Source organism: Lepisosteus oculatus, chromosome 17 (assembly GCF_040954835.1).
Source record: "Lepisosteus oculatus isolate fLepOcu1 chromosome 17, fLepOcu1.hap2, whole genome shotgun sequence".
NCBI lineage: Eukaryota > Metazoa > Chordata > Actinopteri > Semionotiformes > Lepisosteidae > Lepisosteus > Lepisosteus oculatus.
Window position 1 is genome coordinate 6,953,144 of NC_090712.1, and position 25,744 is coordinate 6,978,887.

At 40.4% G+C, this 25,744-nt stretch overlaps 2 protein-coding genes across 5 annotated transcripts; one reads left to right on the forward strand and one right to left on the reverse strand.

The window, feature by feature from the left end:
• Positions 1 to 11,941, reverse strand: psen2 (presenilin 2). Of its 4 annotated transcripts, XM_015362896.2 has the most exons (12): positions 11,856 to 11,941; positions 10,290 to 10,399; positions 6,443 to 6,606; positions 6,097 to 6,302; positions 5,398 to 5,539; positions 4,743 to 4,810; positions 4,071 to 4,291; positions 3,373 to 3,471; positions 2,936 to 3,004; positions 2,110 to 2,229; positions 1,603 to 1,721; positions 1 to 855 (listed from the first exon to the last, which is right to left on the reverse strand). In XM_015362896.2, exons 3-12 carry the CDS (start codon positions 6,572 to 6,574, stop codon positions 700 to 702), a joined length of 1,332 nt encoding a protein of 443 aa, XP_015218382.2. In that variant the 5' UTR covers positions 6,575 to 6,606; positions 10,290 to 10,399; positions 11,856 to 11,941; the 3' UTR covers positions 1 to 699. The 4 variants fall into 4 exon arrangements, with proteins under 4 accessions (XP_015218382.2, XP_015218383.2, XP_015218381.2 ...); XM_015362897.2 differs by lacking the exon at positions 10,290 to 10,399 and having other exon boundaries at positions 11,856 to 11,929; XM_015362895.2 differs by lacking the exons at positions 10,290 to 10,399; positions 11,856 to 11,941 and adding an exon at positions 9,183 to 9,284.
• Positions 11,863 to 25,744, forward strand: memo1 (mediator of cell motility 1). Its single transcript, XM_006638574.3, has 9 exons — positions 11,863 to 11,946; positions 16,960 to 17,041; positions 17,517 to 17,585; positions 19,326 to 19,438; positions 20,661 to 20,772; positions 22,030 to 22,172; positions 22,593 to 22,669; positions 23,581 to 23,685; positions 24,923 to 25,744. The coding sequence occupies exons 1-9, from the start codon at positions 11,886 to 11,888 to the stop codon at positions 25,052 to 25,054; spliced, it is 894 nt and encodes a 297-aa protein (XP_006638637.1). The 5' UTR covers positions 11,863 to 11,885; the 3' UTR covers positions 25,055 to 25,744.

Consider the following 25,744-nt stretch of genomic DNA (forward strand, 5'->3'; position numbering starts at 1 on the left):
TAAGGTATAAACAGTTTATTATAGAACACATTGAAAATGGTACACAATGATAAAGTCACATTTTGGACAATTTTCTAATCATTTCAAACGGATACAAAATAAAATTTCACTTTTGTTACATTCTATAAAATATACATTTTTCAATATAAAGACAATTTTAGATACATTCACACCATTTAACAAATGCATATAACCACAACTTTTGCTATAAATGAATATTAAACATGTTTAGCACCATGATTTTTAGTGCTTTTGTTCCAGTGTTAAATTAATATTTTTGTTTTGTCTCCATTTAAAATAGAAATATGGTCCTTTGAATTACTTCGTTTAAAATCTTTAAATAGAAGTATTGCACAAATACAAACCAGTCCAGCCATACATTTAAACTCATTTCTAAAGAATATTCTGAATTCAACGTTAATCAACATTCCTTAAATCATCACAATTAAAAAAAACAAGTTATGATTTAAAATTTATAAAACAACTGCACCAATGAGTATTGGTTTCATTAATTTGGGTGTCAGTCTCTTCAAGCTGTCATTACACCAGTAATATACATTACTAAAAATAAACATAAAATAGTACTTCATTGTTTTTTTTACATATCTGCATTAAACCTCTAGTGGCACATTGTAGAAACTAAACAACACCAGTTTAATCGAGTGGGCATCCCCATCTGTAAATATCTTGTACACAGAGCTAAATATAGAACTGATGAGCAGCCAGCTTATCCATGAAAGGTCGGACAAGGTTGTCAGTAGAGAAATAGAAGATAAGTCCAAAGGTGATGGAGATAGGCAGAGCTGGCAGAGCCTTCTTAAAGATAGCCAGCAAGAGAAGTGTGAGGCACAGGCCCTGTGAGAGACAAGATTGAGACATCAGTGAGAATCTGTGTACCTCTCGGCAGCTCACATACCATTTAAATTCTAAAGCACATTTCATTGGAGTCATTACAATCTCACTCTGCATTCTATAAAAGAAGAACTGAAAAAGAGAAGTCTAGGAACTTTGTTAAGACAGAAGAGTGGGGAATTAATTTACAGTATAGTCCTGGAATTTGGTAGGCGTGCTGGAAGAACAAGTGTTTGAAGATATTATAAAGTTTGCAGTTGAAAGATCTCAGTTGTGAACTGCTGGTCTGAGATGATCAGTGAGGCTGTTCCACAAGTGAGGAGCAGAGATGCATAAGGCACAGTCACCCATAGTAGTTTGGTTCTGCGGACCTGCTGCAGATTAAATTGACCTGATCTTAAAGACCAGGCTGAAGCTTGAAAAAGAAGAAGGTCAGCCTTAAAGGCTTTAAAATCCATATATCACATATTTGCGCCACTTCCCTTAAACTGGCTCAAGAAAAGGCAAGAGTGCAGGCTGAAAAATGTTCTACCACATTACTCCTTAATAAGACAGTGGATTCACTGTTCCCTTCCTCTCTCACAGTGGGTTAAAGGGCTATTTTTTTTACGAAAACAAGTGCTTTTATTTGATTTTTTTTAAGCAATGCATTAGCATAATGCATAAAAGAACAATAAGTTAAGAAAAAGGAATTCAGAGTTTTGCCATTAGTTCATGGGAAATGAAGGTGAATGTGGAAATAAGACTTACTATTAGAATGGCCACAAAGCAGGCCAGTGTGGTGTTCCAGTCCCCACTAGCCGTAGCTGCAGCTTTCCCCACCAGTACACTGTAGAATATGAAATCCCCCAAACCCAGTTTCACACCCCCTGTAATGGAAGAGGAACTCGTCAATAAATATAGATGTGCTGCAAAAAAAAAACCCTCCACAATACTTAGCTCTTTCTCTTCTGCTGTCATGTGCAGATTCGGCAATAATCTGGCATTAAGGGGAAGCAAATGGTTTCAGTCACACAATAGCTTGGTAGCAAACATTTCCACGTCAACACTTGCCTTCACAGCAGTAGCAACGGCATTTTAATAGCTGGAGAAGTTCTCGCAAAATCTGTTATGGACCTGTTATTGTATGTGGTATGACTCTGGTGACCAGTTTTCTAACCTGGCTGTCCCAGCCCACAAAATGAGAAGTGAGAAAAGAGCACGCTGGCAGGGCTGCTGAATGGCCAGACGTAAAAGACACCAGTGATTTTCACTCACTTTCCTCTTCATGTTCGTCCTCTGCAGGGGGAGATCTGCCCTGGTCCCTGATCACCTGAGGTGGGGGTACTTCACAATTTTCATTAGTGTTGTGGTGGTCATTCTGGTTTGTTTCTTCATCTAACAGCAGTAACAGAAATATCTCTTTTTAAAATGTTGTAGACTAAGAAAATGAGTAACACAGGAGCCTCCATATTTATTCATACCTTTGAACTAACAAAGATGATTTATCAAAGAAAATGTCAGCCCACTTTATGATTTGTTTTAAACGCATATGAATTAGAAACACATTACTGTGTGAAAGGGAGTATTGAATATATCAGTCATAATATTTCATCTAGTGAAATAATATTTGCTTTTTTTGTCTTCAAATCTACCATTATTTATAACCTGAAAAGTTTAACATCTAATGTTTTTTAGTCACCTAGTAGTTTTACAAAACTTCGGAAAGTTTATAAAAACTTTCACTGCCACTGGGTTTTCACATGGGGTCAAAATACTTGGTACCATTTCATCAGAGAATTTGTCTGAAAATGTAAAATAAAAGATTATGCTCCTCAAAAGCTCTGGGATCATCTATAAATGTCCACAAAATATCCCCGTTTTGATGATGGTATCCATCACCAAGACATTTAAGGGCAGAGTCTCTAAAACTACCATTCAAGGCTGACCCTGTGAATCAAATATCTAACCTGATTTAATCTGTTCAAGGCCAAATTCACTTGCAGTAAGATCATAGTAACTGGAACTCGAGCACTTTCAGTCCTCTTGAATCACACCTAAGGTATCCATAACACATGCATGGAAACGAAAGATACACACAGACCTGAATCCTGATTCCCAGACTGCGTTGCTGTGGAAGGCTTTGCCATTCCAACCATCCACATCATGGCAGCTAGAGGGAAGAAGATACAATAACACAGGCCTGGTATGTAAACATGCATTCCTGAATTATTAGCTGATGCAAAGGGATCTCTTTCTGCCTTTGTTGCTGTCCACATTTAGTAAAAATGTGTCTCTGGAAGCTTGCTTACTCTGGAGACTCACATGCTCCATGAGGATAGTGAAATTAATCAAAATTATGACATTACAGAATTATATCAATTTTTTTCTACTACTAAACCCCATCACTTACTGCATTAATTCTGCATTATCACTGACATCAATTTACATGCATAGGTACCAGACTAGGACTGTTGGTCCCTAAAATCAAGGTGTATTTAGATTTCGTACTCTCTACACATGCTCTTCGCCTGCACTTACAAGAGTATATCAGCGCTGGGAAAATGGGCTCATTCCGTTCCTGGGCTGTTTCCACCAGCATTCTCAAGGGACCCTTTGGACACAGCACTGCTATCAGATCTGGAAGGAAACAAGATTAGTAGATCTAGAAAGAGTTTTGAACAGTAGTTTATCAGACAGACCTCAAGTCTATAATAAGACATAGATGTCAACATAAGAGTAAACATTTCTGGTGTTCACTTTCCTAAGACATGAAGAGAGAAATTCAGCTCTTTATATTGGCTTGGAGCTGTGACTCCTGTACTGCAAGGGCAGGATGAGGATCTGTTGAACCACTTCTCTGACCGGCCCGCCTGCCAGAGCCATTCATCTTCAACAGGTTGCAGGCTGAGGTGCCTTACGGGAAACCTAGCATCTGAGTGGAGGAGTACCCCATGTCTCACTGATGTTCCTGCAGGTCTGCTGGCAGGGGACAGGTCACAGAAGTCACCGCTCTTCCCAGAAGTCAAGAAGACCCTGGCCAGCTTGTCCCGTGACCTAATCTCAGCTGCATTCCCGACAACTGTGCCCGCCCATGTGGGGAGTCCTAGTCACAGCTGTCTAGCAGCTCACATTCGACTCACATTCAACGATATCTGGACCTGAGCTCTGAGGAAGCAACTTAACTGGAGGGAGATTTCAACAACACAGTGTGTAAAAGGGCACAGGTCATGTCCTACCATAAACAGAGATGGCTCCCAGTATGACCCAGGCTGACCACTCAGGCAGGTACTTGATAAAGACCAATGCCATCAGGGCACTGATCATGATGAGGTATGCCTGCTGGAGGTGCAGTGGCCCCTTCCAATGGATACAAACCATCCCCACTGCCCCAAAATTCCAGATGACAAGAACCAAGGTAAGATAGTCCATCGCCACATTGTAGGTCTTAAACACCTCCCTGCAAAGGCAAGAAAAAAGAAAGATTCCACTCACTATGGTTTGTATCATGTAGACATCAATGGTCCTAAAGCCCAACCAGGCTCTGAGGTCTCTCTTGCACCACTGTCAGATTTTGAGTATGGGTACTTATTTATCCATATTTCAAGTTATGAGTCCTGGCCCTATAACCACTATTTATTTTGGCACTCGCTTTCACAACTCTGGATTTAAAATTGACAGGTTTTTGTAAAATGGATGTGTGTCCCATTCTTGATGTCTTTGTTTCACCTTGTTTTAAAGATCACTTGCTGCATACTCAGGGCTTTAAAAAAAAAAGTCAATTTCAAAATACTGCTTGAACATGCCACTACAGTATATACCATATATACTATGTACATACTGTATACTACAATACTATGTATATGCTAGACACCTTAACACACTGACTACACATCTGAGGAAGAACTTACCCCAGGTACATAAAGCTGAACCAGAAAAGTAACATTAGGGAAGAAAGAATGAGCCAGCCATGGATGAACTGCAATAAAAATAGCAATCACAGAGGTGACAGGTTGACCATGGAATTACAAATGCATAAATGGTACGTTTACATGTGTATTACCCTTTGCAAGTTTAAGACATGCCACCTAGGTCTGAACAACACTCCCTTCTGCACGGTGGTGCTGACTGAATGGGCCGGAGTCAACAGTAAAGATTAGTTCTCAGCCGTCACTCCAGAGTTTTACAGAGGCCCTGCGGTCTGTGCTATCCGAAAACAGAGTCCTGAAGAATGAAATGTGATAAAATGCCAGTGCTATTATTCAAAGTGTGCTGTGTTTCTAAGATATGTGAGGTTTTAGGTGTAACGTAAAACCAGGGGTGCCTTTGTGCAGATGGGATTGGATCCCGGACTCAAAACACACACATTACATGCACTTCATGAGAATTTGGAAAAAATACTCTTAAAATTATTTTAATTTAATATGAGAAAACAGGCTGAAGAAGAGTATCTTTTCTGTTTGTCATGTAAATCCAGTTCCTCATTTCTGAATAACTATAATTATAAATGTATTTATAATTACATTATAAGCAATGGAAGAATATTCAGATTGGATCGACTCTTACCTTGTAACAGCGGTACTTGTAAAGGATAACAAGAAAGATAGTCATTATGACAATGACACTGATCATAATTAAAGTATTTAAGACTGAATTCAGCAGCCTCTGCCCCACCGAAGAAGTGTCTTCTGTAAAGGGCGTATAAATCCTGCAAACAACAAAAACAAAAAAACATTTTTTATTTAATGTTTTATTTAATTTAAAGAGGTCCATTTCTTACCTAAACAATAGAATAATTACTCTGCATTTATTTTGTTAACATTGTCCAACTACTCTTAATATGCTAGAAACCGAAAAATTATATTTAAGTAAAATAATTTCAACTTCTCTTTACAGCAAGCATATAAATTGCGGGTGAATTAAATTCGCTTGCTAGCACATGGATCTGAAATCTCAAAGCCTTTGATTAATTTGGCAAGTCCAATTAGAAAAACTCAATTTCAAAGAAGGCATATAACACCAGATCCCATGAAAACAAAACAAAGCAAAGAACCTCTCAGGTATCACTGGGCACAGTACTAAGGCAAAGCAAATCAATCACATTCTAATAAACATTGATCCTTATACTGAACTCACTGTATTACTGAGCCACCAGTCAAGACATACAGTGCCGATATTTAACCAGTGTCACTCCATACCACATCCCAGATTTTCAGGTTAACTCCAGGGGTCCCTTAACTGAACAGAGAGAAGGGGATTACTTACAGCTGACCATTCTTCTCAGTATAGAAGCTGACCGATTTGATTGTCGCTACGACAACGACCATACAGAGGGTGACGGGGACAAACAGCATGATGACGTGCTTGGCCCCATATTTGAGAGTGAGCTCCTCGTCCTCACTCTCCAAAGCAGAGTCCCGATTCACGTGTCTCCCATCCTGTCTCTCACCTGAGCCGGCAGCCGGGCGGCGCTGCAGGGGGGTAAAGGGAACAGTTCACAGCAGATCAGCTGGACAGAGTCAAACCTGCAGGGACTGAATCGGCACAGAAGGACACACGTCTCCAGTTTGAAATCTTGGAACAGACACTCGAGTGGCTGAACAGTACCTACCCGTATGGCTTCTGTATCTGAGGAAATGGGCAGGCCTACGTCACTAGCATACGACGGGACTGTTGGGCTCTCAGCTGGCACCAAGGCTGTCCTCTCATTGCAAAACTCTTCTTCGCTGTCTGAGGTATTCATTAAGGGAATCTTCAGGAGACTAAAATCCCAACCTTGACAGACAAAAAGAGCAAGTCAGACGACAAGGGGCAATTTAATTCAATTATTTGTGCGACGGGTGAAGTACAAGGCTATGGAAAAACTTTTGTTTTTAACAGAATGTCCCAGAGACACTGAATCTTGAGGCCAACAAACGGACTGAAAACACACCCAATCTAAAAGAAAAATAGAACATCAGCTTTTTTCTTAGGAAACTACGCATACTATTTTGTTTTATGTTTTTACTGAAACTATAACACTCTCATCTTGCATTACCTCTCATATGATACAACATAATAAAACAAATTGTGAAAACTATTTGGATTAAGGATCATAGTGTGGTAGGAAATCATGTTTTCCTCTGGTTATTATTCATGTCTTGCCACTGTCACTGCAAAGGTACGCCAGCAGTTGCAAACTCAGGCCAGACCTGTGGGACACTGAGACCCGGGTGCTGGCCATGCTGTGTGACCTGTGACCTGTTCTAGATGGAGTAAGAGGTGCCTTAGACCCTACAGTGGCAGACGTGCTGATGCTGGTGATGACTGCCTGCTCTGGGATAAAGAGAATCTCCACGGTGACCAGGCTTGAAACATTAGCTTCCTGGTCTCTCAGGCGGTCTGTCATGACTGGAGGGTCTGGAGGATCAGCTATATCTGCACAGTGACCAGCGCACCAGTACACTCCATCGCTCTGTTCACTATGTCAGCTCACTTTACTCACCTCAATGGCTGAGACTGGCAGCTACCATTACTAATGCTAACCTACCAGACAGCACCACAGGAATCATCAGCATGATGTGTGGCAGAGAAATGGGGCTCAGTGGGCCACTTAGCTCATTAGCAGTGGGTCCTTAAAGGCTTCCAGCACCGTCCTGAGGATGCTGAACTCTGCACCGTGTGGGTGTCACAATCTGTCTTCACAAGGGTGGATCTTTACACCTGAGCAGCAGGTCTGGACATTTTGCCACCACTACAAGAAGGTCCACATCTCTTACTTGAAATCATGTACTGAGTCCAGGTGAGAATGAAGGGGAAGCTTTTAGAGCTCAAAAGCGAAAGAGGGGGAGAGGTGCTGAGGTCCTTGGCAGAAAGGTGGTCCAAAATGAGGATGACCTCCTGCGACCCTGTGGCTGAGCCCAAGACAGAAGCTACTTTTTTTACTCAAAGGGCTGTGGGAATACGAAACACGTTTCCCAGCCAAGTTGTTAAAACCAGGAACATTTTCAGGAAACAGCTGAGATCTTTGGATCATCTAACTACTGACTCCCAAACAGGCTAGATAAGTCAAAAGGCTTCATCTCATTTGTGAGCTACAGTATGTTATATTCTTGACCTCAAAGCCTGCCTGCCTGTTACTGTTGACTAGAGCTGCCTGAAGCCATCGGGAGCAGACAGTGTAGTAGCTGTGTCCAGCCAGGACCTGAGGGACACTGGGACCCTGGGGCTGGATTGGTTTGTGAAATTCAAGCAAGGGGGCTTCTTTACAGAAATAAAGGCACTGTCTCTCATACCTACACTTTCTGATGTTTCTCTGTAAGGCATGATGTTGATGTTATTCAAGTTAATATAACACTCTTGTGAAACACTAATCTACTGTTTTTAGTTATTTTTGTTTGACAGAAATAGAGTAAATAAGGAGCATTTTCAACATAAGAAACTTTCTGCTATGTTTAGTAAATAATGCATACATTTTCCTTGTTTTTTCCTGCTGGAAATATCGTCTAATAGAGAGAGAACAGCAAAACAATATACTTAAATCAATAATGTAGCAATCCAATTTTGTTTTACAGTTTTCAATGTTTCTTCTAATTTCTCTTTTGATCGTTGTACATATAACCTACTTGTCACCCACAGAAGTCGGACTCCACTATGTCCTTTTAAGGAAAAGGGGAGGGTGCTTGTCACAAGATAGCCAATCACATGCCAATATTAAAGCTGACTTTAACCAATAAAGTAAGAGTTGGTTTCCAGCCGTCCAATTAGAAAAAGAGTGGGCGTCTCTTATCAGGACAATGCTCGGGAAATTTCATGATACCTTTCAGTTATTTTCTGACAGCCATTTCTAACTAACAAGCAACAAGTCGTGATTTTTTTTTCGTAACACGAAAATGCGAAACTTACGTCGGTCTACTCTCGATTTGTTTGCCATGTTAAAAGTACATGTATAAAACTCGGCACTGATAAAAGGTTTGAAAAGGAAAAAATAAGCGTGAAGCTTAACATAAGGATATCATTCCCGTTCATTCATAGGAAACTTTTAATCAGCGTATTAAAACAAGTAATACATAACCGCTAGCTGGAAAACATTTTTAAGCTGTCAAGAAGATTGTTTTTATGTTTAACCCACAAACACCTTTCTTTGCCCATTTTAAAAGCAACAAGCTTCCTACTTCACAACACACAAACAATCTAAATGACCATTAGATTACGCCAGTTACATTACCACAGGATGTCCACTAAACGTCGCACAAAATTGAGGGTATTCACAAAAGCATTGAACTACCTCTCTTTTTCGCAGATTCGGCATCAATAAAGGAAAAGACAACTTCACTATTTGTGCTGTACTCGGGGTCAGTAGCTCGACTTACTTCGTAGAACGAGGAAATAAACATCAGCAGCTGAGCGGAGAGGCCGATCATGTGACTACAGGCATGTCATCTGATCTCTGTGCCCGAGGGATTTGGACAACAAGCGTCGTTTTAAGGTTTCCACCCAGAACAAAAGTATATATAGAGTACAGTTCATAGAGTTTAGAACTAGTGTCCTCCCTGTTTTAGGAACAATTTAAATGTTGTACTTACTCAGCCAGTGCTAAAATATAGACTACCACACACGATTAGATCGCTGCTTTTTTATTTACCGTGTTAGAAAATATGAAGTCGTTAGACTGTACGAAACGCAAATGTTATGTGTAATGGGCATCAGAAAGCAAATTCACACAAATCGCTCTCGGATAGATTCTGTTTAACAACTAAACGGTATGGGTACACGCACAAGACGTTGCACTGAAGCAAATAGGAGCGACATGGGATTTTGAAGAAAGATTTTTGCCAAGTGAAGCCTAAATATCCTATTTAAAGGACTCGGGGAGAATTATAATGGTCTTAAGGCAGATCAAGCTCATTTCCTCGGACTACGCCATTTGGAGTTAATCAGCAGCAGAACCGTTATTAGACTGCATAATGAAATATGTCACCTAAAGACCTGCAATTACAAACTCATTAACTTGAGTTTCTCACGGTACAGTTTCCCTAACTAACACAGTGAAGATGAAAACCCCCATAGAAAAGTTTTCTTTTTCGAAATGATATTCAATGTACGCCGTCAGAATGTAGGAGTTTTGGGGCTTTTGTCCCTGGACAGTACTATATAATAATAAATAGTAATTTAATGTCTATATTGTTGTTGCATTGTGTAGGTGACACAGAGATTATTAGAACATGAAACAAACTGAGAGTGAGACCCTCTCAGGTCAGCTTGAACTTGAGTAGTGACTCAGCAGTCTCAGAAAACCACAGATGGGCGCCGGTCATTTGATACCAGAGACTTTCTACATTGGGTGCCTTCTGAAAAGTAAAATTTTCTCAGTAGGTTTGCACTCTGCTGTGCTACACCCAGCTTCTAATTTGTTGATTTTACTCTTATCTGTTAAGATCACACCTGTATCATCCCAAATTCAAATTTTATGCATATACCTGTTTCCACAAAATGGTTGTTCAGAGTGAGGGTGAGTGTTCGAGCAGTCTCGTTTCAGTGGTGTTTACAGAAAATAACATGTATCTAGGCTGATACATGGCTTCTGTACCTGCAATAGAATTTAAAAATAATCACTGACTGTCATGACCACTCCTTGCACAGTTAGTCTGAGCTCCTTCCATCTGGATGCTGATATAGGCGACTGGACTACTAGATTCATGTGAAATAGAACTAGGTTATCTTTTAATTCAAGTCGGTCGCCACGTCAGCCTGCATAGGCTCCAAAGGAACAAGTGATTTCTGTTCCAAATGATTGATACATTGCATAATTGAGCACACATCCTGTTTAATTGTTCGTATTTAATCTGTTCCAGGCTGTAATTGGTTATATGAAGGCTATCTGTAAACCCTGCTGGACTGGGGCTCTCCATGACCAGGGATAGACATCCCTGTTCTAGAGACAAAAAAAAGTAAATATGTTGTTTTAGACATTTAGGCTTACATATACAGAAGTTTTGACAAAGTAGGGTTAGTGTAGCAAGCTGTTTGTCCTTTGCCAGTCAGATGGGAGGAAAGCACTGATTGAGGTCAGGATGGCCTATTCTCGAGAACAGAGTGGCCCCCAATTATTTTCTCCATATAGAACCTTACATAGGATTTGTATGCAAAGCTTCTGCATCCCTCTATATTTACTTCTTGTTAAACACTTTTTAAAAAAATATTGAATATATAGATACTCCCTTGCTGGAGTGCAAAATAATTATTTAAATCCAAGAGGGTTCTTTTTTAATGGGTTTTTTTTTCCTGCTTCGGTTTAATATTCCATTCTCTTGATACGGAAACGACTTGATCGTGACGAGTACTTCATTATTATTCCGTCTTTCCATTCTCTAAAAAAAAACTGAAGTGTGGGGATTTGTATGCGCTGACGTCACTTTCTTAACCTTTCTCCCTGCGATCTTCCCTTTGACCATAGTGACAGAACGAACCAATCGCCAAGCGGGCTGTTCACTATCCCTGCCGTGCAGACCCGGACACGCCCACTCCCAGCCGTTCCGCCAACCAAAACCCCCACAGCTGACGCAGCCATCCAATCCGGTTGGCCGTACGCCGTTCCCTCAGCCACCCTTGGCTACGCCTCCTACCTGCCTAGGGCCTGTGACCAATCGGAATGCACCGTTGCACTTCCCGGCCAATGGGAGCCCCTTTGGTGTGCCGTGGCACGGTAGCCGAGTTATGCCAAACCAGGACCGGCGAACAGTTGCGTTTCCAGCAGCAAATTGACAAACTGGCTTTAGGCTTTTGTTCTTCCCCTGCCTACTGAGATACCAATCTTTTCGTTTGACTTTAAAGTTTCTTTCTTTTTCTTTTAGCTCATGGTCCAAGTTTATTTTCCCGGTTGACGGAGGTTTTAAGTAAAGCTTGGAAGATCCTACATATATCATTTTATACCTCCCCCTAGTTTTATTTGTGTTGTTCGTTACTATTTATTTTTTTCCTCCCCCGTTTATTAATTTTTTTTTTTTAGTTTTAATTCACCCCCCCACCCCCCGATAAGGTTTTACCTGACCAAGATAGGCGGCTCGGGCACTAAGATGTCGAACCGAGTGGTGTGCAGAGAAGCAAGTCACGCCGGCAGCTGGTACACCGCCTCAGGTAGAGTCGGGGACAGCGGGGCGCAGACCGGGCAGCGATCGGCCCGAGGTCGGCGGGGTGGGGACAGCCGATCCGCCGAGGGAGAGACGGCTCCCGACTGTTGCTGGGGACTCCGGGGAAAAGGGGGGGAGGAGGTGTTGGGGGGGGGGACGGGACACAGGACAGGCCGCGATTTGAGAGTTGACACTGTTTTGGTGTCAAAAAGTCAGCACGTGTGGACGGACCTTGAATTAAAAAATGACCGGAAACTAAATATATGTGTATAAAAAAACCCGGCTCTTGCACGTCACATCAGTGCGTGCGGCTGTGTCGTTAAAGAAAACCCCGACTGATTTTTGTTGTCAAACCTGGGTTGTTTCTCTCTCTCTCTGCTCCGTGGGCCTGTCCCTTTTCCTGTCTGAATGAAATCGGCGGAGCGCCTGCATGTACTAGTTAGTTAATCCTTTTGTCTGGGTCCGGCCGGCTCGATTTACGTGCCGTGACATTTTGTGTAAAAGTAGATCAATTGCAGTGCCCCCCCCCGCCGCCTTTATTTTCCTGCCCCGGCTCTCTTCTCTTTTCATTTTCAGCGGTTGGCAAATCCTGACGAAAGGTGATCCCCCAAAAACAAAACTTCAGCCGGCTCGCATCGCTCTAGGGGACACACATCTGGGAGCCTTTAAAAAAAAAAATTTCGACAGGATGTCGTGATGAGGTTTCGATGTTGCGTTCGGCGAAATGTTTGACAGTCTCTTCTGTCACATCACTATACGGTGAACTGTGAATAAGCCGATTCAGCAGTTTTCTTCCGTGTTGCCCGTTGCCATAACGTTGCTTTGTTTTAAGAACAAAAATCGATGTGATGTTGTCAAAATTACGGAACCGAAGCGACGCTGGCTGGAACACTGCAAGGCTCAAGTTTTAAGCCCTTGGATTTACTGAATATGCGAACTTCTCACGTTTGAATCAAATATTAATAGGATTTAGCAAGTTAGACGATTTAAAGTATGTATGTTCTCAAAAAAACAGGTTTTCTTTTCTCAGTTCCTTTCTTACCGTTTGCTTAAACCCCTAACAGGTATTTCACTAGACAAAGAGCTGGGTTGGACAGCTGTTTGCTGGGTTCCTGTTACACCCAAAGGGGTACACCCCTCCAGTATGTAGGAAATTATATTTAGAGGAACTTTCTGGATCGCAGGCCTCGGTAAAGATAGTTTCTACCATCTGAGCCATCGAAGTAACGCTCATTGTTTCATGTAGTTTGGATTACAAGGGAGCCGGTTTAAAAGAGTGGTGTGTGTGTGGGGGAGGAGGGTTTGTGTTCTTTTTAGCTTTCTGAAAAAATCATCTGAAATCCTTAAACGTAATGATGTCAGGCAGTTCCTTCTGACTTTAGCTGGAACGTGTTTTGTTTTGTTTTCAGAAAGGGGCAGAGATGCCTAATGGTATGAGCTAGTGTCTAGGGGTGCCCCAGTGCTTCAGGTAAGAGAAGTGGTTATGGGAACATACTGTAACATACTCTCTGCTAGAGGCTGTTGTTCACAGACATAGCAGGTGGGGTACTTGTGAACCAGACAAACGAGAATCAGTTTCTGGCCCAAATATTTTCACAACTAAAGAGTCCAAAGTGACAAAACATAGTCTGAAACAAAAAAAGCCTGCTATACTGTCTGCTAAATATGCAAATTTGTCAGGAAAAGCTTTAAAATACCCCCAGGGTACAACACAAAAACAAAATCTGGCAGTTTTGGAAATAACTGCTGTTATGAATGTGCTGTTAAAGTCTATTAAGACTTGCTTTTGCTTGAGGGGGATTGGGTGATAACTTATTTTGGGTTTTAGCTCTGCAAAGGTGTAGCCATTCACTGTAAATATATTTTACATTTGCAGCACCATGCAAGGTAGCTGGACTAAAGGGAAAAAAAGTGAGAGAGAAGATGAGAGAGAGAAAATGCCATGACCAGGCTTTTGACAACATTTTTGGGGAAATCTAAATTTTCCAAAGAGAGGTTATCAGTACCTTGATTCCCAAGTTCTGTGTACATTTGGAGTGTGAAATGTTTACAGCTTTCACGTGTGACAGATGTATCCTTGGAGATGATTTTAAATGCCCACATGAGTGGAAACTTTATAGGCTTAGCTGTTGTGGTGCATCTTACCTCTGGCGTATCATCATTTCGCACAAATGAAGAAGGTCAGAAAGATGACTAATTAGAGGAGGCCTCTGGTCTCATCCAGGCATTTCTTGAAAGACGCCAGGATATGAGCTTCGACTGCATGGCTGGTTAGCTTGTTCCACACTCCCACAACCCTTAGGGTAAAGGAGTACTTCCATGTATAGTCGTTTCCACTTGAACCCTCTGGTTCATGTTTCACTGTTCATTTTGCAAATACTTTTCCTGTGTCTCTGAGGATTTTGAATACATGTGTCAAGTCAGTTGAAGACTAAAAAGGTTCAGGTCTTTTAGCCTGTTGGTGTAGAACACTCTGATAAGCTCCAGAATGCTCTGGGTTGCTCTTCCTTGGACTGATTGCAGTGCTGCAGTTTTGCTTTGTAATGTGCTGACCATGTATTTTTGTTTACTGCGTCCACACATTGCAAGATGTAAACGAAGTCAACACAAATGTCTCAAAAGTCGTTTATCATAAGTAAAGCATAAAGCACAGCATAAGTCAGGCAGAGCATGTACAGTAAGTATGACTTACTTTGCCTTGCAAAGGATCGTGATACCTCGGAGGCTCATAGGTAATGAGAGGGTAGGGTAATGAAAGAGTTGGAATGATTTTTGCAAAACTACCATGTATTCACCGCATCCATAATGATTCTTTTTTAAATTACCTTCAGATTTCTTTTAATAGGCTGGGGAATTTTTGCTGGCATTCCTAAGTGTGAGTTGAGGAGATAATGTCAACTTTTTCACAGAAAGGTCATCTGAATGCGCTTCGAGCCTTAAAAGGCAAGATTTCCTGTCCGTCTTCTCTGATTGATATTACATTGTTGTAATTGTAAAATTGTATTCTAGGACCCACTTAATCTGGTCTTTTTTAAGATTATTTAACAGGAGAAACATTTATTTTGTAGTGTTTACATGTTGCCTCCTGGTCAGATTTTTCTTCATTGTGGATTTGGTGCATCAGTTGGCTACAATGCTCATGACCCTCAGGATTTACTTACAGACTACTGCAGATAATTACTACTATATTATATATTATAACTCTCTGCACTTTTTCAGCTACTGCTGCACTATCTGCAGGTTTCTTTCTGATCTTAAGTTAGAACACTGACAGGACTGAGACCGCGCTCGAAGGATTTCAGTATCATCTTCACAATGCTGGTTACTGTTGATTGTGCTCAATGGAAGTTGGAAACCTTGGTTTATGCTGTCCTTAGAAGAGCGTGTTAGGAATTTTGAGAGGGCCTTTTTTCCTACAGATTTGTTTTACAGTGCTAGGTTAAAATGCTGGCACTTCTTATCTTATGCTAGTATATTGATAAATGGCTTTATTTTTTCAAGATTATAGGCATTTTACTTATTCAAGCCATATACTGGAGTACTAAATTGGCTTCATTGTGTTCATAATTCTGTAGTTCATGTGACAGCTTAAATATATAACCTCTGACCTCTTTTTACTATGCTGACTCCATATAAAATTATGAATGGACTTTTTAATTTTTTTCTAGTTCACTATAAGGTACTGAATGATCTAACTAGGTTCTGTAGTGCTTATTGCAAGAGCATATTTCATATCTTAATCTGAGTTGATGAAGTCTTGTTACCAGCAGCTTCCTGGCTGAAGCACCTGGTTCAGTGTTAATGCATCTTAACCTGAGCAATTTGCTTAGCCTTCCTGTCTTGTACATTGTGTTTTGGATGACATTCAGAACCAAATGTCTATTGTGTACTACAGTTTATTGACAAATAGTAGGAAGCTCTTTTTAACAAAGGATAATGGGAGTCTGGAAGTCTCCTTGTCTGTGTTAATGAAATTAAAGCCCCAGATGTCATTCTAAATTCAATTTTCAAGTAGTATCCAAGTCAGCTGAGTACATGTAAGAACCATCTTTAGTTTGTATCACTTCTTAAGTGATTGCATTTTTCTTTGCAAGTTGCTTTGCATAAAAGTGGTTCCTACTGTAATTATGTCTTTATCATTAGAACCTCCTGTTTCACATTTTCTGAACCTCACTTGGAGTAGTATGTTTAGTTTTGGTCACTTTGATGTAAGAAATATATTGCTGTTCTAATGGCAGTAACAAGGAGAACAAAACCCATTCCTATCTGGAAAGGAATGTCATACCTAGGCTGAAACAGGAAATATTAGGAGATTAGAGGAGTCTGGAACCAATTCATGAAATTGGTGCTGACTCTGTGGGATCTTTTAAGAAAGTAAAAGGACAGAAAGCTACTAGCAACTTAACAGGCAAGCTGGACCGCATGGCTTCCTGTCACTCTTAACCTTTATTTTGTTTTTGGAACCCTTAATCTTCACATCCATCGAAACACCTGGCAGTCTTGTAGTGTCAGGCAAGCAGGTGTTTATTTACATGGTTTACCCTGAGCTGAAGGGACCTTCCTTTGCTGTTGCTATGCTGAAACATGAGTCCCTGGAGGTAAAGAAAGAGACGAGCATCTCGTCTGATTTTACTGTTAGCATAAAATTGAACAATGTTCATAAGTTGTAGTATTTTCATAGTTTTACGTTTTATAGGAAATGTCAAAGCTGTCTTAAAATTGAAAGGTTAACACTGTGTTGTTGAGAAATGTTTGGACTTCTTGAGTGAAGTTGTTTAAAGTCAGACTGTACTAAATCACCCTGTTTTTCAGGGAATCTGGCTCTTTCCATTGATGAAAAATAGTGTTATCAGGGGCTTGATGTGAAGGTAAAAGTGTATTGTAAAATTAGCATTTTTTTTGGCCTCTGAAATGGCAGTGAATTTATGGGTGATGCAAATGTAGGTAGTCTCTTGACTGATTTACTTTGGAATTTGTGCGTTTTGTGTGCTTAGTGGTCTCTCTGTATCTGTCACTCCAGGACCCCAGCTGAATGCACAGCTAGAAGGCTGGCTATCTCAGGCACAGTCCACAAAAAGACCAGCCAGAGCCATAATTGCACCGTAAGTACTAAGAGTATAATGCCTATTTTTCTTATAGTTTAACTTAAAACATATATATGTACAGTTGCACGTTTTAAGTGCTTAAATGTTTAATATTTCTAGCACTCCATGTAGGTGTTATAGACATTTCCTTATTTGAAGTAAGAAAATGTATGGCAAAAATATACTTCTCATATTCCGTCTGGGCATATATGCATTGTGTAAACAGTGTGAAAGACATCTATCTGAGACTTTTGTTTAAATGTGTAAGTCTTTTCCAGTACCTGTATGTTTTAAAAATATGGGCTCTACAGTATATTGTATTTCTGAGGTCGGGTTTTTTCTCTTTATGGTAGTTTCCAAGTGGGAGTGAAAAGAATGGTTTCTCATGAAATTTTCTATGAGTGTTTCAAGCAGCCGCTGCAAACATGCTGTTTGTATTGGCTGTATCAGTAACTTTTTTGTTTATTCTGAAAGTGCAGTTTTCTGTTTCCAGGCACGCAGGGTATACGTACTGCGGAGCTTGTGCTGCGCATGCTTACAAACAGGTGGACCCCACCGTTACGTGAGTACCGAAAGGATTGCACTTTGGTTTTGTTTGTAGCTTTAATTGTATTGATCTTTCGCAAAGACTGGTATTGGCTAAGTGTTTCCTCCCCATTGCAATAAAATAAGTACTTGTTATGGTGGATCAAAGTGATTTTGCAAGGGTGCGTGGACAAAAGTGCTGCCTTGTCCTTCAGAAGTACTGTCTTACTGTGACGTGTGTAGCAGACGTGTCATTCTTTTATTTTCTTTTTGTTCCAAGTTGAACTTTTAATCCCAAAATGCTGGGTCTGCGTAATATTAGGTGGTGTGTAGGAGGCCCAGTCTGTTCAGTGCCTTCCCAGTTTCAGAATCCTTGATAGAAGAAATATGCCCAATGCTTGTTTTGCCTCCCCCCCTTTGATTGTGCAAAATGATCATTTAAGAGTCCTTTTTCCCTCCCACCGAAAAACAAATAGCTAGTCTTCCAGAAAGGGGCCTGATCACATGGTAGAATGAAATGGCACTAGCTGCCTTATGGATGCAATCTAGTTTGGACAGTCCACATCCAGCATTTTAAGTCCTGGCCACTCTTAAATCGCACCCAGACTGGGGAGTGATGGCTGTGTTGTTGCTTTTCTATAGGGAAAAAGTCACATTCATTTAGATTAAGTTGTATTAAAGACGGTTTAATGGGTATTTTTTTAATCATTTGATCAATAATTGTTTATAGAATGTTAGCATCTGTAGTTTTTCAGCAGTGACAAGGTTTCTTCAAGGCTAAATCAAGACTAAAATTGATAGAAGGTAATGACAGACGCTCATTCCTTAATTGACACAGCTTTTAACTAAATAACAAAAACACACGCAAAAAACTCTCCCTTTTCTTGAAACCACTTAGATATTCATATGAGTGATGCGCTCTTGTTCCCAAGTAATATGTATGGAGAATGAGTAACGGAGCAGCTGACAGACCTAACTGTTCATATTAAGAACATAAGAGGGGATGCAAAGGAGCGCAGGTGGTTTGGCCCATTTTAAATGATGAATTAAAAGGGACAGCGTTAATGAACCCATTAGAAAAATTAACTAGTCACAGGTGTTCCAGTAAGTGTGAACACTGGCCGCAGAATTTTGGGACAGCAGTACTTTCTCCAAGTTGAGGCAATTAAAGAAAGATATTAGATTTGCTCACTTACTGTATTATTAGTGCCTGCTTTTTGCTGATTCAGCTGAGCCTTAACACATAAAGTCCTGCCCCTGTCTGGAACAGAAAGATGTGCAGAATTCTAATACAACTGATTTCATACTAGCAGATGTAAGAGAAGTGAACCGTCTGCCCTGTGTGGAGATCAGGAGTTCTAAATTATTAACTTTTCCATTTCAGTGGTGAAGGACTTGTTGGGGACACATATCCCTAGTGGACAATCCCTAAACAATTAACACTTTCCAGCAGGCTCCCGTTAAGGGTTTCACAAACCTGGATATCGGGACTGAGGCTTGCCTGCCTGCTTGTAAGAAATTGTCATGCTATGTTCTGATTCAGTATGTGGGTACAACCAGTTAAGTTTTCTTGGTTCTTTGCAAGAACCTTACTGAATGCATAAGCATTTGTAAAGCATTGGATGAAACTTATATAGACTAGCCTTTGTTAATAGACCAGTTACTGGTCTTAATTGCAGCATTAGACTTTTTTGTTTCAAAGTAGTTCACTTTGAGTTTGCAGAAGCCTGCACGAGTACGAAATAAGTCAAACTAAACCTCTGGACTTGCTCTGCAGTCGAAGAGTTTTCATCTTGGGACCTTCGCACCATGTTCCCCTGTCTCGCTGTGCGCTCTCGCCTGCTGAGATCTACAGAACGCCACTGTATGACCTGAGAATCGACCAAAAAGGTAAGTCACTGAACTCTGGTAGGAGGAGGTTTACACTAAACCGAGGTCCTGACTCTCTGTGGTCATTAAAAATCCCAGGGTGTTTCTCGAAAAGAGTAGGGGTGTAACCCCAGCGTCCTGGCCAAATTTCCCATTGGCCCTTACCAATCATGGCCTCCTAATAATCCCCCTCTATGAATTGGCTACATTACTCTGCTCTCCTCCCCACTGATCGCTGGTGTGTGGTGAGCGTTCTGGCGCACTATGGCTGCCGTCGCATCATCCAGGTGGATGCTGCACGTTGGTGGTGGTGGAGGGGAGTCCCCATTACCTGTAAAGCGCTTTGAGTGGAGTGTCCAGAAAAGCGCTATATAAGTGTAAGCAATTATTATTATTATTATTATTATTATTATTATTATTACTACTACTTACTTTAGGTGTTCAGTTAGCCCGTGTCATGCAACAGGGGCTTTTACAACTGATTTCTTTACATAGAGATGACAGACTTTTGCGTTGATTTGGACAAACCTGCATCATATGTTCAAGCACATTGTACTAAAAATACTCTACTATATACACAAGTTATACATGGCTTGTTTTTAATAAAAACAGCAGCCACACCTGCTGAGGGTTAGATCTTCTTGGTGGGTTAGCTTTGCTCATAGCAGTTGCTATAAGGCACCAAGGTAGAAGAGCATTTTCTCCTCTATAGCACAGTAATGCTGTTGGTATCAAAATTAAACACTGAACATTAAATTGCCACTTTGAAATTGTGGCCGCTCCACAGAATTTTAAAGGGTAAATATGTTTTTTGTATGTCTGAATGGATTGGTAAATTCCCAAGGAAGTTACTGTTCAGAAGCTCATTGTGTTTTTTTTTTATTTATTTTTGTTTGCATTGTTAAATATAAAATTCAGACAGCCACATTATGGGGGAAAAAAAGCAGGCGCCCACAGACTAAACATGCTCAATGCAATTGTGACACTGCAGCAAATCAAAACAAACAGACGCTTCAATTGGCAAACCCCTGTTTTGTCATTTAAAAGTTAAAAAAAAAAAAGAAAATGAAATCTGTGGTTGACTATTTTCTTGTCAAAGAAGCAGCTTTTACAAGTCTTTTTAGCACATCTTATTGTAACATTTGTTATGTTTGTTGTTTCCAATGTCTCTTTTCAATACCGTGTCTGTCTAACCATATCTGTGGACTGCAGGATTACAGTTTCATTGTCTTTCCCCCTGCAGTGTATGCTGACCTCTGGAAAACAGGAATGTTTGAGCGCATGAGTCTGCAGACAGACGAAGATGAGCACAGTATCGAAATGCATTTGCCTTACACAGCTAAAGCCATGGAAAGGTAGCCAACTGCAATGACAAAGACTTCTGCCTTTGCCCAATCCTGGTTCTTAATTTTGATAAAATTACACTGTAAATTGTGGCTGGGGTGGAAATCCTGTCAGCTCTGGCCTGCTGTATCCCTGGGGCAGGATGATCTGCCCTGTCTGAGCCGTGAAGCTCACAGGGTGCCAACTGGGACTTTGATTTTTGCTGGGTCTGTTTGTACCGTTTTGCTTTTGTGTTATGTGCACTGAAATCATCTTTACATAATTAAAAAGTCAGTACAGTTGCTGAAGTGATTGTAAATGCTCTGCAATGCCAAGGGCTTTTACTATAAAAAAAGCAGGGCTGAGTATTTGCAGAATTAACTTTTTCCTCCTTTTTCCTCCATTCTGGCAGTGTTGGGTGTTTGAGAAAACAGCTTCTTTTTGCAAGTTTATTTTCCTTATCCTGCAAATCAACATTCAGATTAGTTTTATTCCATTAAAAAAGCAATTGAAAAGCTCGAAACTCAGAGAAGTCTATAAATGCCTTTTGCATCATTTCGATTGTTATTCCATTTGCTTCATTGCATGCCTTTGTGATAATGGCATGCTAGCCGAGCGGTCGTTTTGCTTGAAATCAAGTTGTATTCCGTTTTCTCTGAATAGGTCATGGTTAGGAAAGTATAAGGGGGTATTGTTCGGTAGTGAAGTTTAATATCTGCTTGGGGGTGATTAGAGCAATCTAGAATACATTCTGCTTTGTACATAATTAATGCGAGCTTATTTTCGCTTTTGCTGAAGCAGAGACTTCAGTCTTTTATAGGTATTCAGTAGGACCAGCCAACACAGCTGAAGCCTAGAGGTTATTTTCTCAATCTGTTTTCTTTCACTCACAGTTCTAGTCATTTTATTTTGAACCAGCTGCTGTTTTGTTTATAGGCACTGAGTAAAGCTTTGCGATATTTCTGGGTTAAGAAAGGAGAATCCTTCAGAGCTTAGCGGTTCATTTGGTATTCAGAAAAGGTCAATTCTGTTGACCCCAAATTCAACACTTTTTTTTTTAGTGATTCTCAGAATTTTCAGGCGATTATTTTTCGGATTGTATTAGTTTTATCCTTCCTGAGTGTTGTGCTTGTTTGGTATAAAATGTCATGAAGTCAGCAGTCAGCTGATGTCAAAACAGTTTGCCTATTCGTAACAAAATTGGTGGAACTAACTGTATGGTTTTTGTAGTACAGTCACACATGCAGTTCATTAGCTTTCCTGTCATTTTCCCCTTTTTGCACTTGTAGCCATAAAGATGACTTTTCAATTGTTCCGGTGCTGGTGGGGGCTTTGAGTGAATCTAAGGAGCAGGAATATGGCAAACTTCTCAGTAAATATTTGGCCGATCCAAGTAACCTGTTTGTGATTTCTTCTGACTTCTGCCATTGGGGTGAGTCCACTGAGTCATTGGAAAGGTGCAGCAGTATTTTGTTTTTTGGTTTCTTTTACAAGTCCATTCTTGGAAATGCCACCTTGTGATCTTAAATTGCCAAGAACCTGTTGGATGGGTTTTGTTGATCGTGTTTTGTGGGGACATTCTGAAGAAAAATGAAGGGGGATCCTCAGCAAGGGACTAACATGAGCAAATGAAAATACAGCACAAAGAGTATTATCATGTTTAAAAAAATGATTGCCTATTCATCTGATGCTAAAATAAAGTATTACTGTAAAGAATTTCCCAGTTTAAGATAATCTTTAGAGTACTAATTTCTGCACTGGACTGCAAATGTTAGCTTGAAGCTGAAGATACTATGTGCTGTTTCTGTTTTTCTCGCACACTGATCATTTCCTTCACTTTTCTTTTCCAAAGGACAACGTTTCCGCTACACGTATTACGATGAGTCCCAGGGGGAGATCTACAGATCTATTGAGCACCTGGATAAAATGGTATGAAGCTGCTTTTCTGTAGTGCACCCAGGTGCCTGTGGCTGGACATTTTGTACTGAGCCAGCTTACAGTCCCATGAGGAAGCTGCCAAAATCAAAAGGGCAAATACGAATCAGTTTAGTCCAATGTAGTAAGAATGAGCCTAAAAAATAAGGAGATGGTTTTACTGTCAAATTCCCAGTGGGTTTCTGGAAGTAAAGAGTTTAACATTACCTTTGATACATTTACTGACTTGTAGTCACTCCTAGTGTTTAAACTTCCAACAAAAGAATAGAGTACCTTCGATTTTTTCCCTTATGTTTACTAGTGAACTATTTTTTTTTGCATTGAATTGACTGTCCAGATCTTTTTTTTAAATTTTAGCTTTAAGGAATATCAGACAGGACACCCAGATAATGTAATTAACTAGCACGCCCATTTCACGCAGTCTTCTGGGTTTAGTAACAAAGCCACCCTCCCTAAGAGCAGGTCTGTAAGGTGTGCCGTGTTCTGGGAGTTACCATGGATACAGGAATCTGACATGGCTCCTTTTTCAGAGACCATAACCTGCCAAGTGCATCAGAGCTGTGTAGATAATTGCTACTTTGAGGGGCAAGCCGTTTTAGCTGCATTTTAAGACCAGTTCTGCTGTTCTGGGAAGAAGCTATACTACAATATCACAAGAAAGTCTTTCAGACATGTTTAAAAATCATATGAATGCATTTTTCTCCCTAGTAAGTTTTTAAAAAGTAAAAATAAGTAGAGGCTTAAAAAATTGAACCATTTGATTCGATTTGAAATTGCAAGTAATATGTGATTGTAATGGATTTTCTTTTAAAAAGTATCTCCAACGATGTTTGTAACTTCGGCTGTATTTTAGATTTTTTTTGTATAATTCCAAATGCAAATAACTTGATTTGTTTTCCTTTTAGGGCATGAGCATTATAGAACAATTAGACCCTATATCCTTTAGTAACTACTTGAAGAAATACCACAACACTATCTGTGGACGTCATCCTATTGGTGTGTTGCTAAATGTAAGTATTACTACACATAAATCATTTTGGGTTACTTTTAATTGGAGGGCATTTTAGGAAACTAATGTGGACGGAATCATGGGTCAAAATAACTGATAGATTGAATACGTTTGTGTTACATTACAGTTGGTTGAGTTCAGACTTCCAAAAAAACTGTATTTCGTTTCACATTCAAAACGAGCTGAATGTGTATATTCAGATTGAACCTGGTTGTGAATCAGAATAGAAAGAGAGGCTTGAGTGCACTGGGTGTGTGAACGTCAGCATAAAAGACACTGACATCTGATGTTTTTCCACTGCACCGCTGGTTAGACTTAACTTCATAGCATGTATTTTCATAAGCCCTTAACACACTAAAAAACTTAGAAGCACTATTAGATCTTTTTGTACTAATTGCTGAGCAGTCTAAACCTCTGGGTGTCTCACTAGTCAGTGCTCACATCCAGTGAATTTTGCAAGTTCAGCTATGCATTTGAAAGAGACAGTAGCAAGCATTATGCAGTCTTCCAAGTGCAATGCGTTGGCACGATAAACGGATCTTTCTTTTTCTGGTCTTATGATTTTATGAAGCCTGCTATTCTTGGTTAAAGGTATTAATTATTTTAAGATGAAGCTGCAAAGAGAGCTAAAATGAAGTCAAGGCCTTATTGATACCTTGATTGAATAATTGTGGATGTTCCTGCTGTTCGTTTTGTGCATTATGATATAAAATGGAGGGATTGTATTTTTATACTTTTCTGTTTTGTAATAAGCTATTAAAGAGGTATGTTGACTTACAGTTATGCTCAATACAGTGGTCCTAGTAGAGCAACTTTGCATTTAGAGCAATAAATCCTACATGTTGAATCAGGAGGAAAGGGCTTCTTTCCTTTTTCTCTGGAAGAAGCCACGGATCTCTCAGTGGATCTCATGCCTGTCTGTTTGGGGAAACGCCGTACACTCCTGTGTTAAAGGTGTTGTGGCTGGAGTTTGTGCTGGTGGTGACAAGAGAAATGTGTGTGAGGTGAAATGGGCACCCGAGCCTGGCGTCAGAACACCAGGAGCTCTTTTGCCTGACAGTATCGGGGCCCGATTCAGAGAATATTAAACTCAGTTTAATCTCAGTCCTACATACAGAGAGGAGACCTTTCACCTGCCTTCAGCAGCAGAGTAAAGGAACCTCCTGCCAGACCCAATGCGTGTTACATGAAAGATCCCAGCTCTCACTATCCATTGTTGTTTGCTTGTGTTGTTGCAGGCTGTAGCGGAGCTGAAGAAAAACGGAGTGGACATGAATTTTTCTTTCCTAAACTATGCCCAGTCAAGCCAGTGCCGGAACTGGCAGGATAGCTCTGTTAGTTATGCAGCCGGAGCGCTGGTCGTCCATTGAGACCACTGCACCTCAGGAAGCCATACGTAGCGCCTGGCTCCGCCTCCTTCCCTTCTTCCACGCCCTCTCCCGGCCTTCCCTTCCGGAAAGACTCGGATAGTTCAGAGTGCTCGGATATCTTATAATATCTCCAAAAGCCACAGAAAAAAAAAAAACATACGTATGTATAACCCCAGCCTTGGATGTATTGGTTACAATATCATTTTTATGTGTGCGCAAGTGTGTGTGTGTGTAGGGTTGTCAAAGGACTAAGGCTGGCATACCATGTGAGTGGTAGGTGTTTCTGATTTAGGAGTGACAGAAAGGGGTTGCAGAGGCTTTGTGGCCCCTTTTAGCCCCTTTTCCCCAAGTTAAAATAAATTCTCACATTTGCACTCTTTGCAGACATGTGCACATGTATTTTGCTTGAAAGATTAGGTCTGGAGGTAAAGGCAAAACAAAAGTGGGAGCTTTTAAATAATGAAACCAGACAATACATATATAGATCCTATATACTATTAGAAACTATTAAAAGCAGTATAGGTAGCTACTGCTGATATTGTACAGCGGGAACCTACTATTGTAGTTGCTAATAAAGGGCTACACTCGACCCAGTCCACTAACATTTCTGCTGTACAATCTATACCAAAAAAGCAACTCCTGTTTTTTTATTTTCTTATTAGCCAATTAAAATTGTGATTTCTGTCTCTG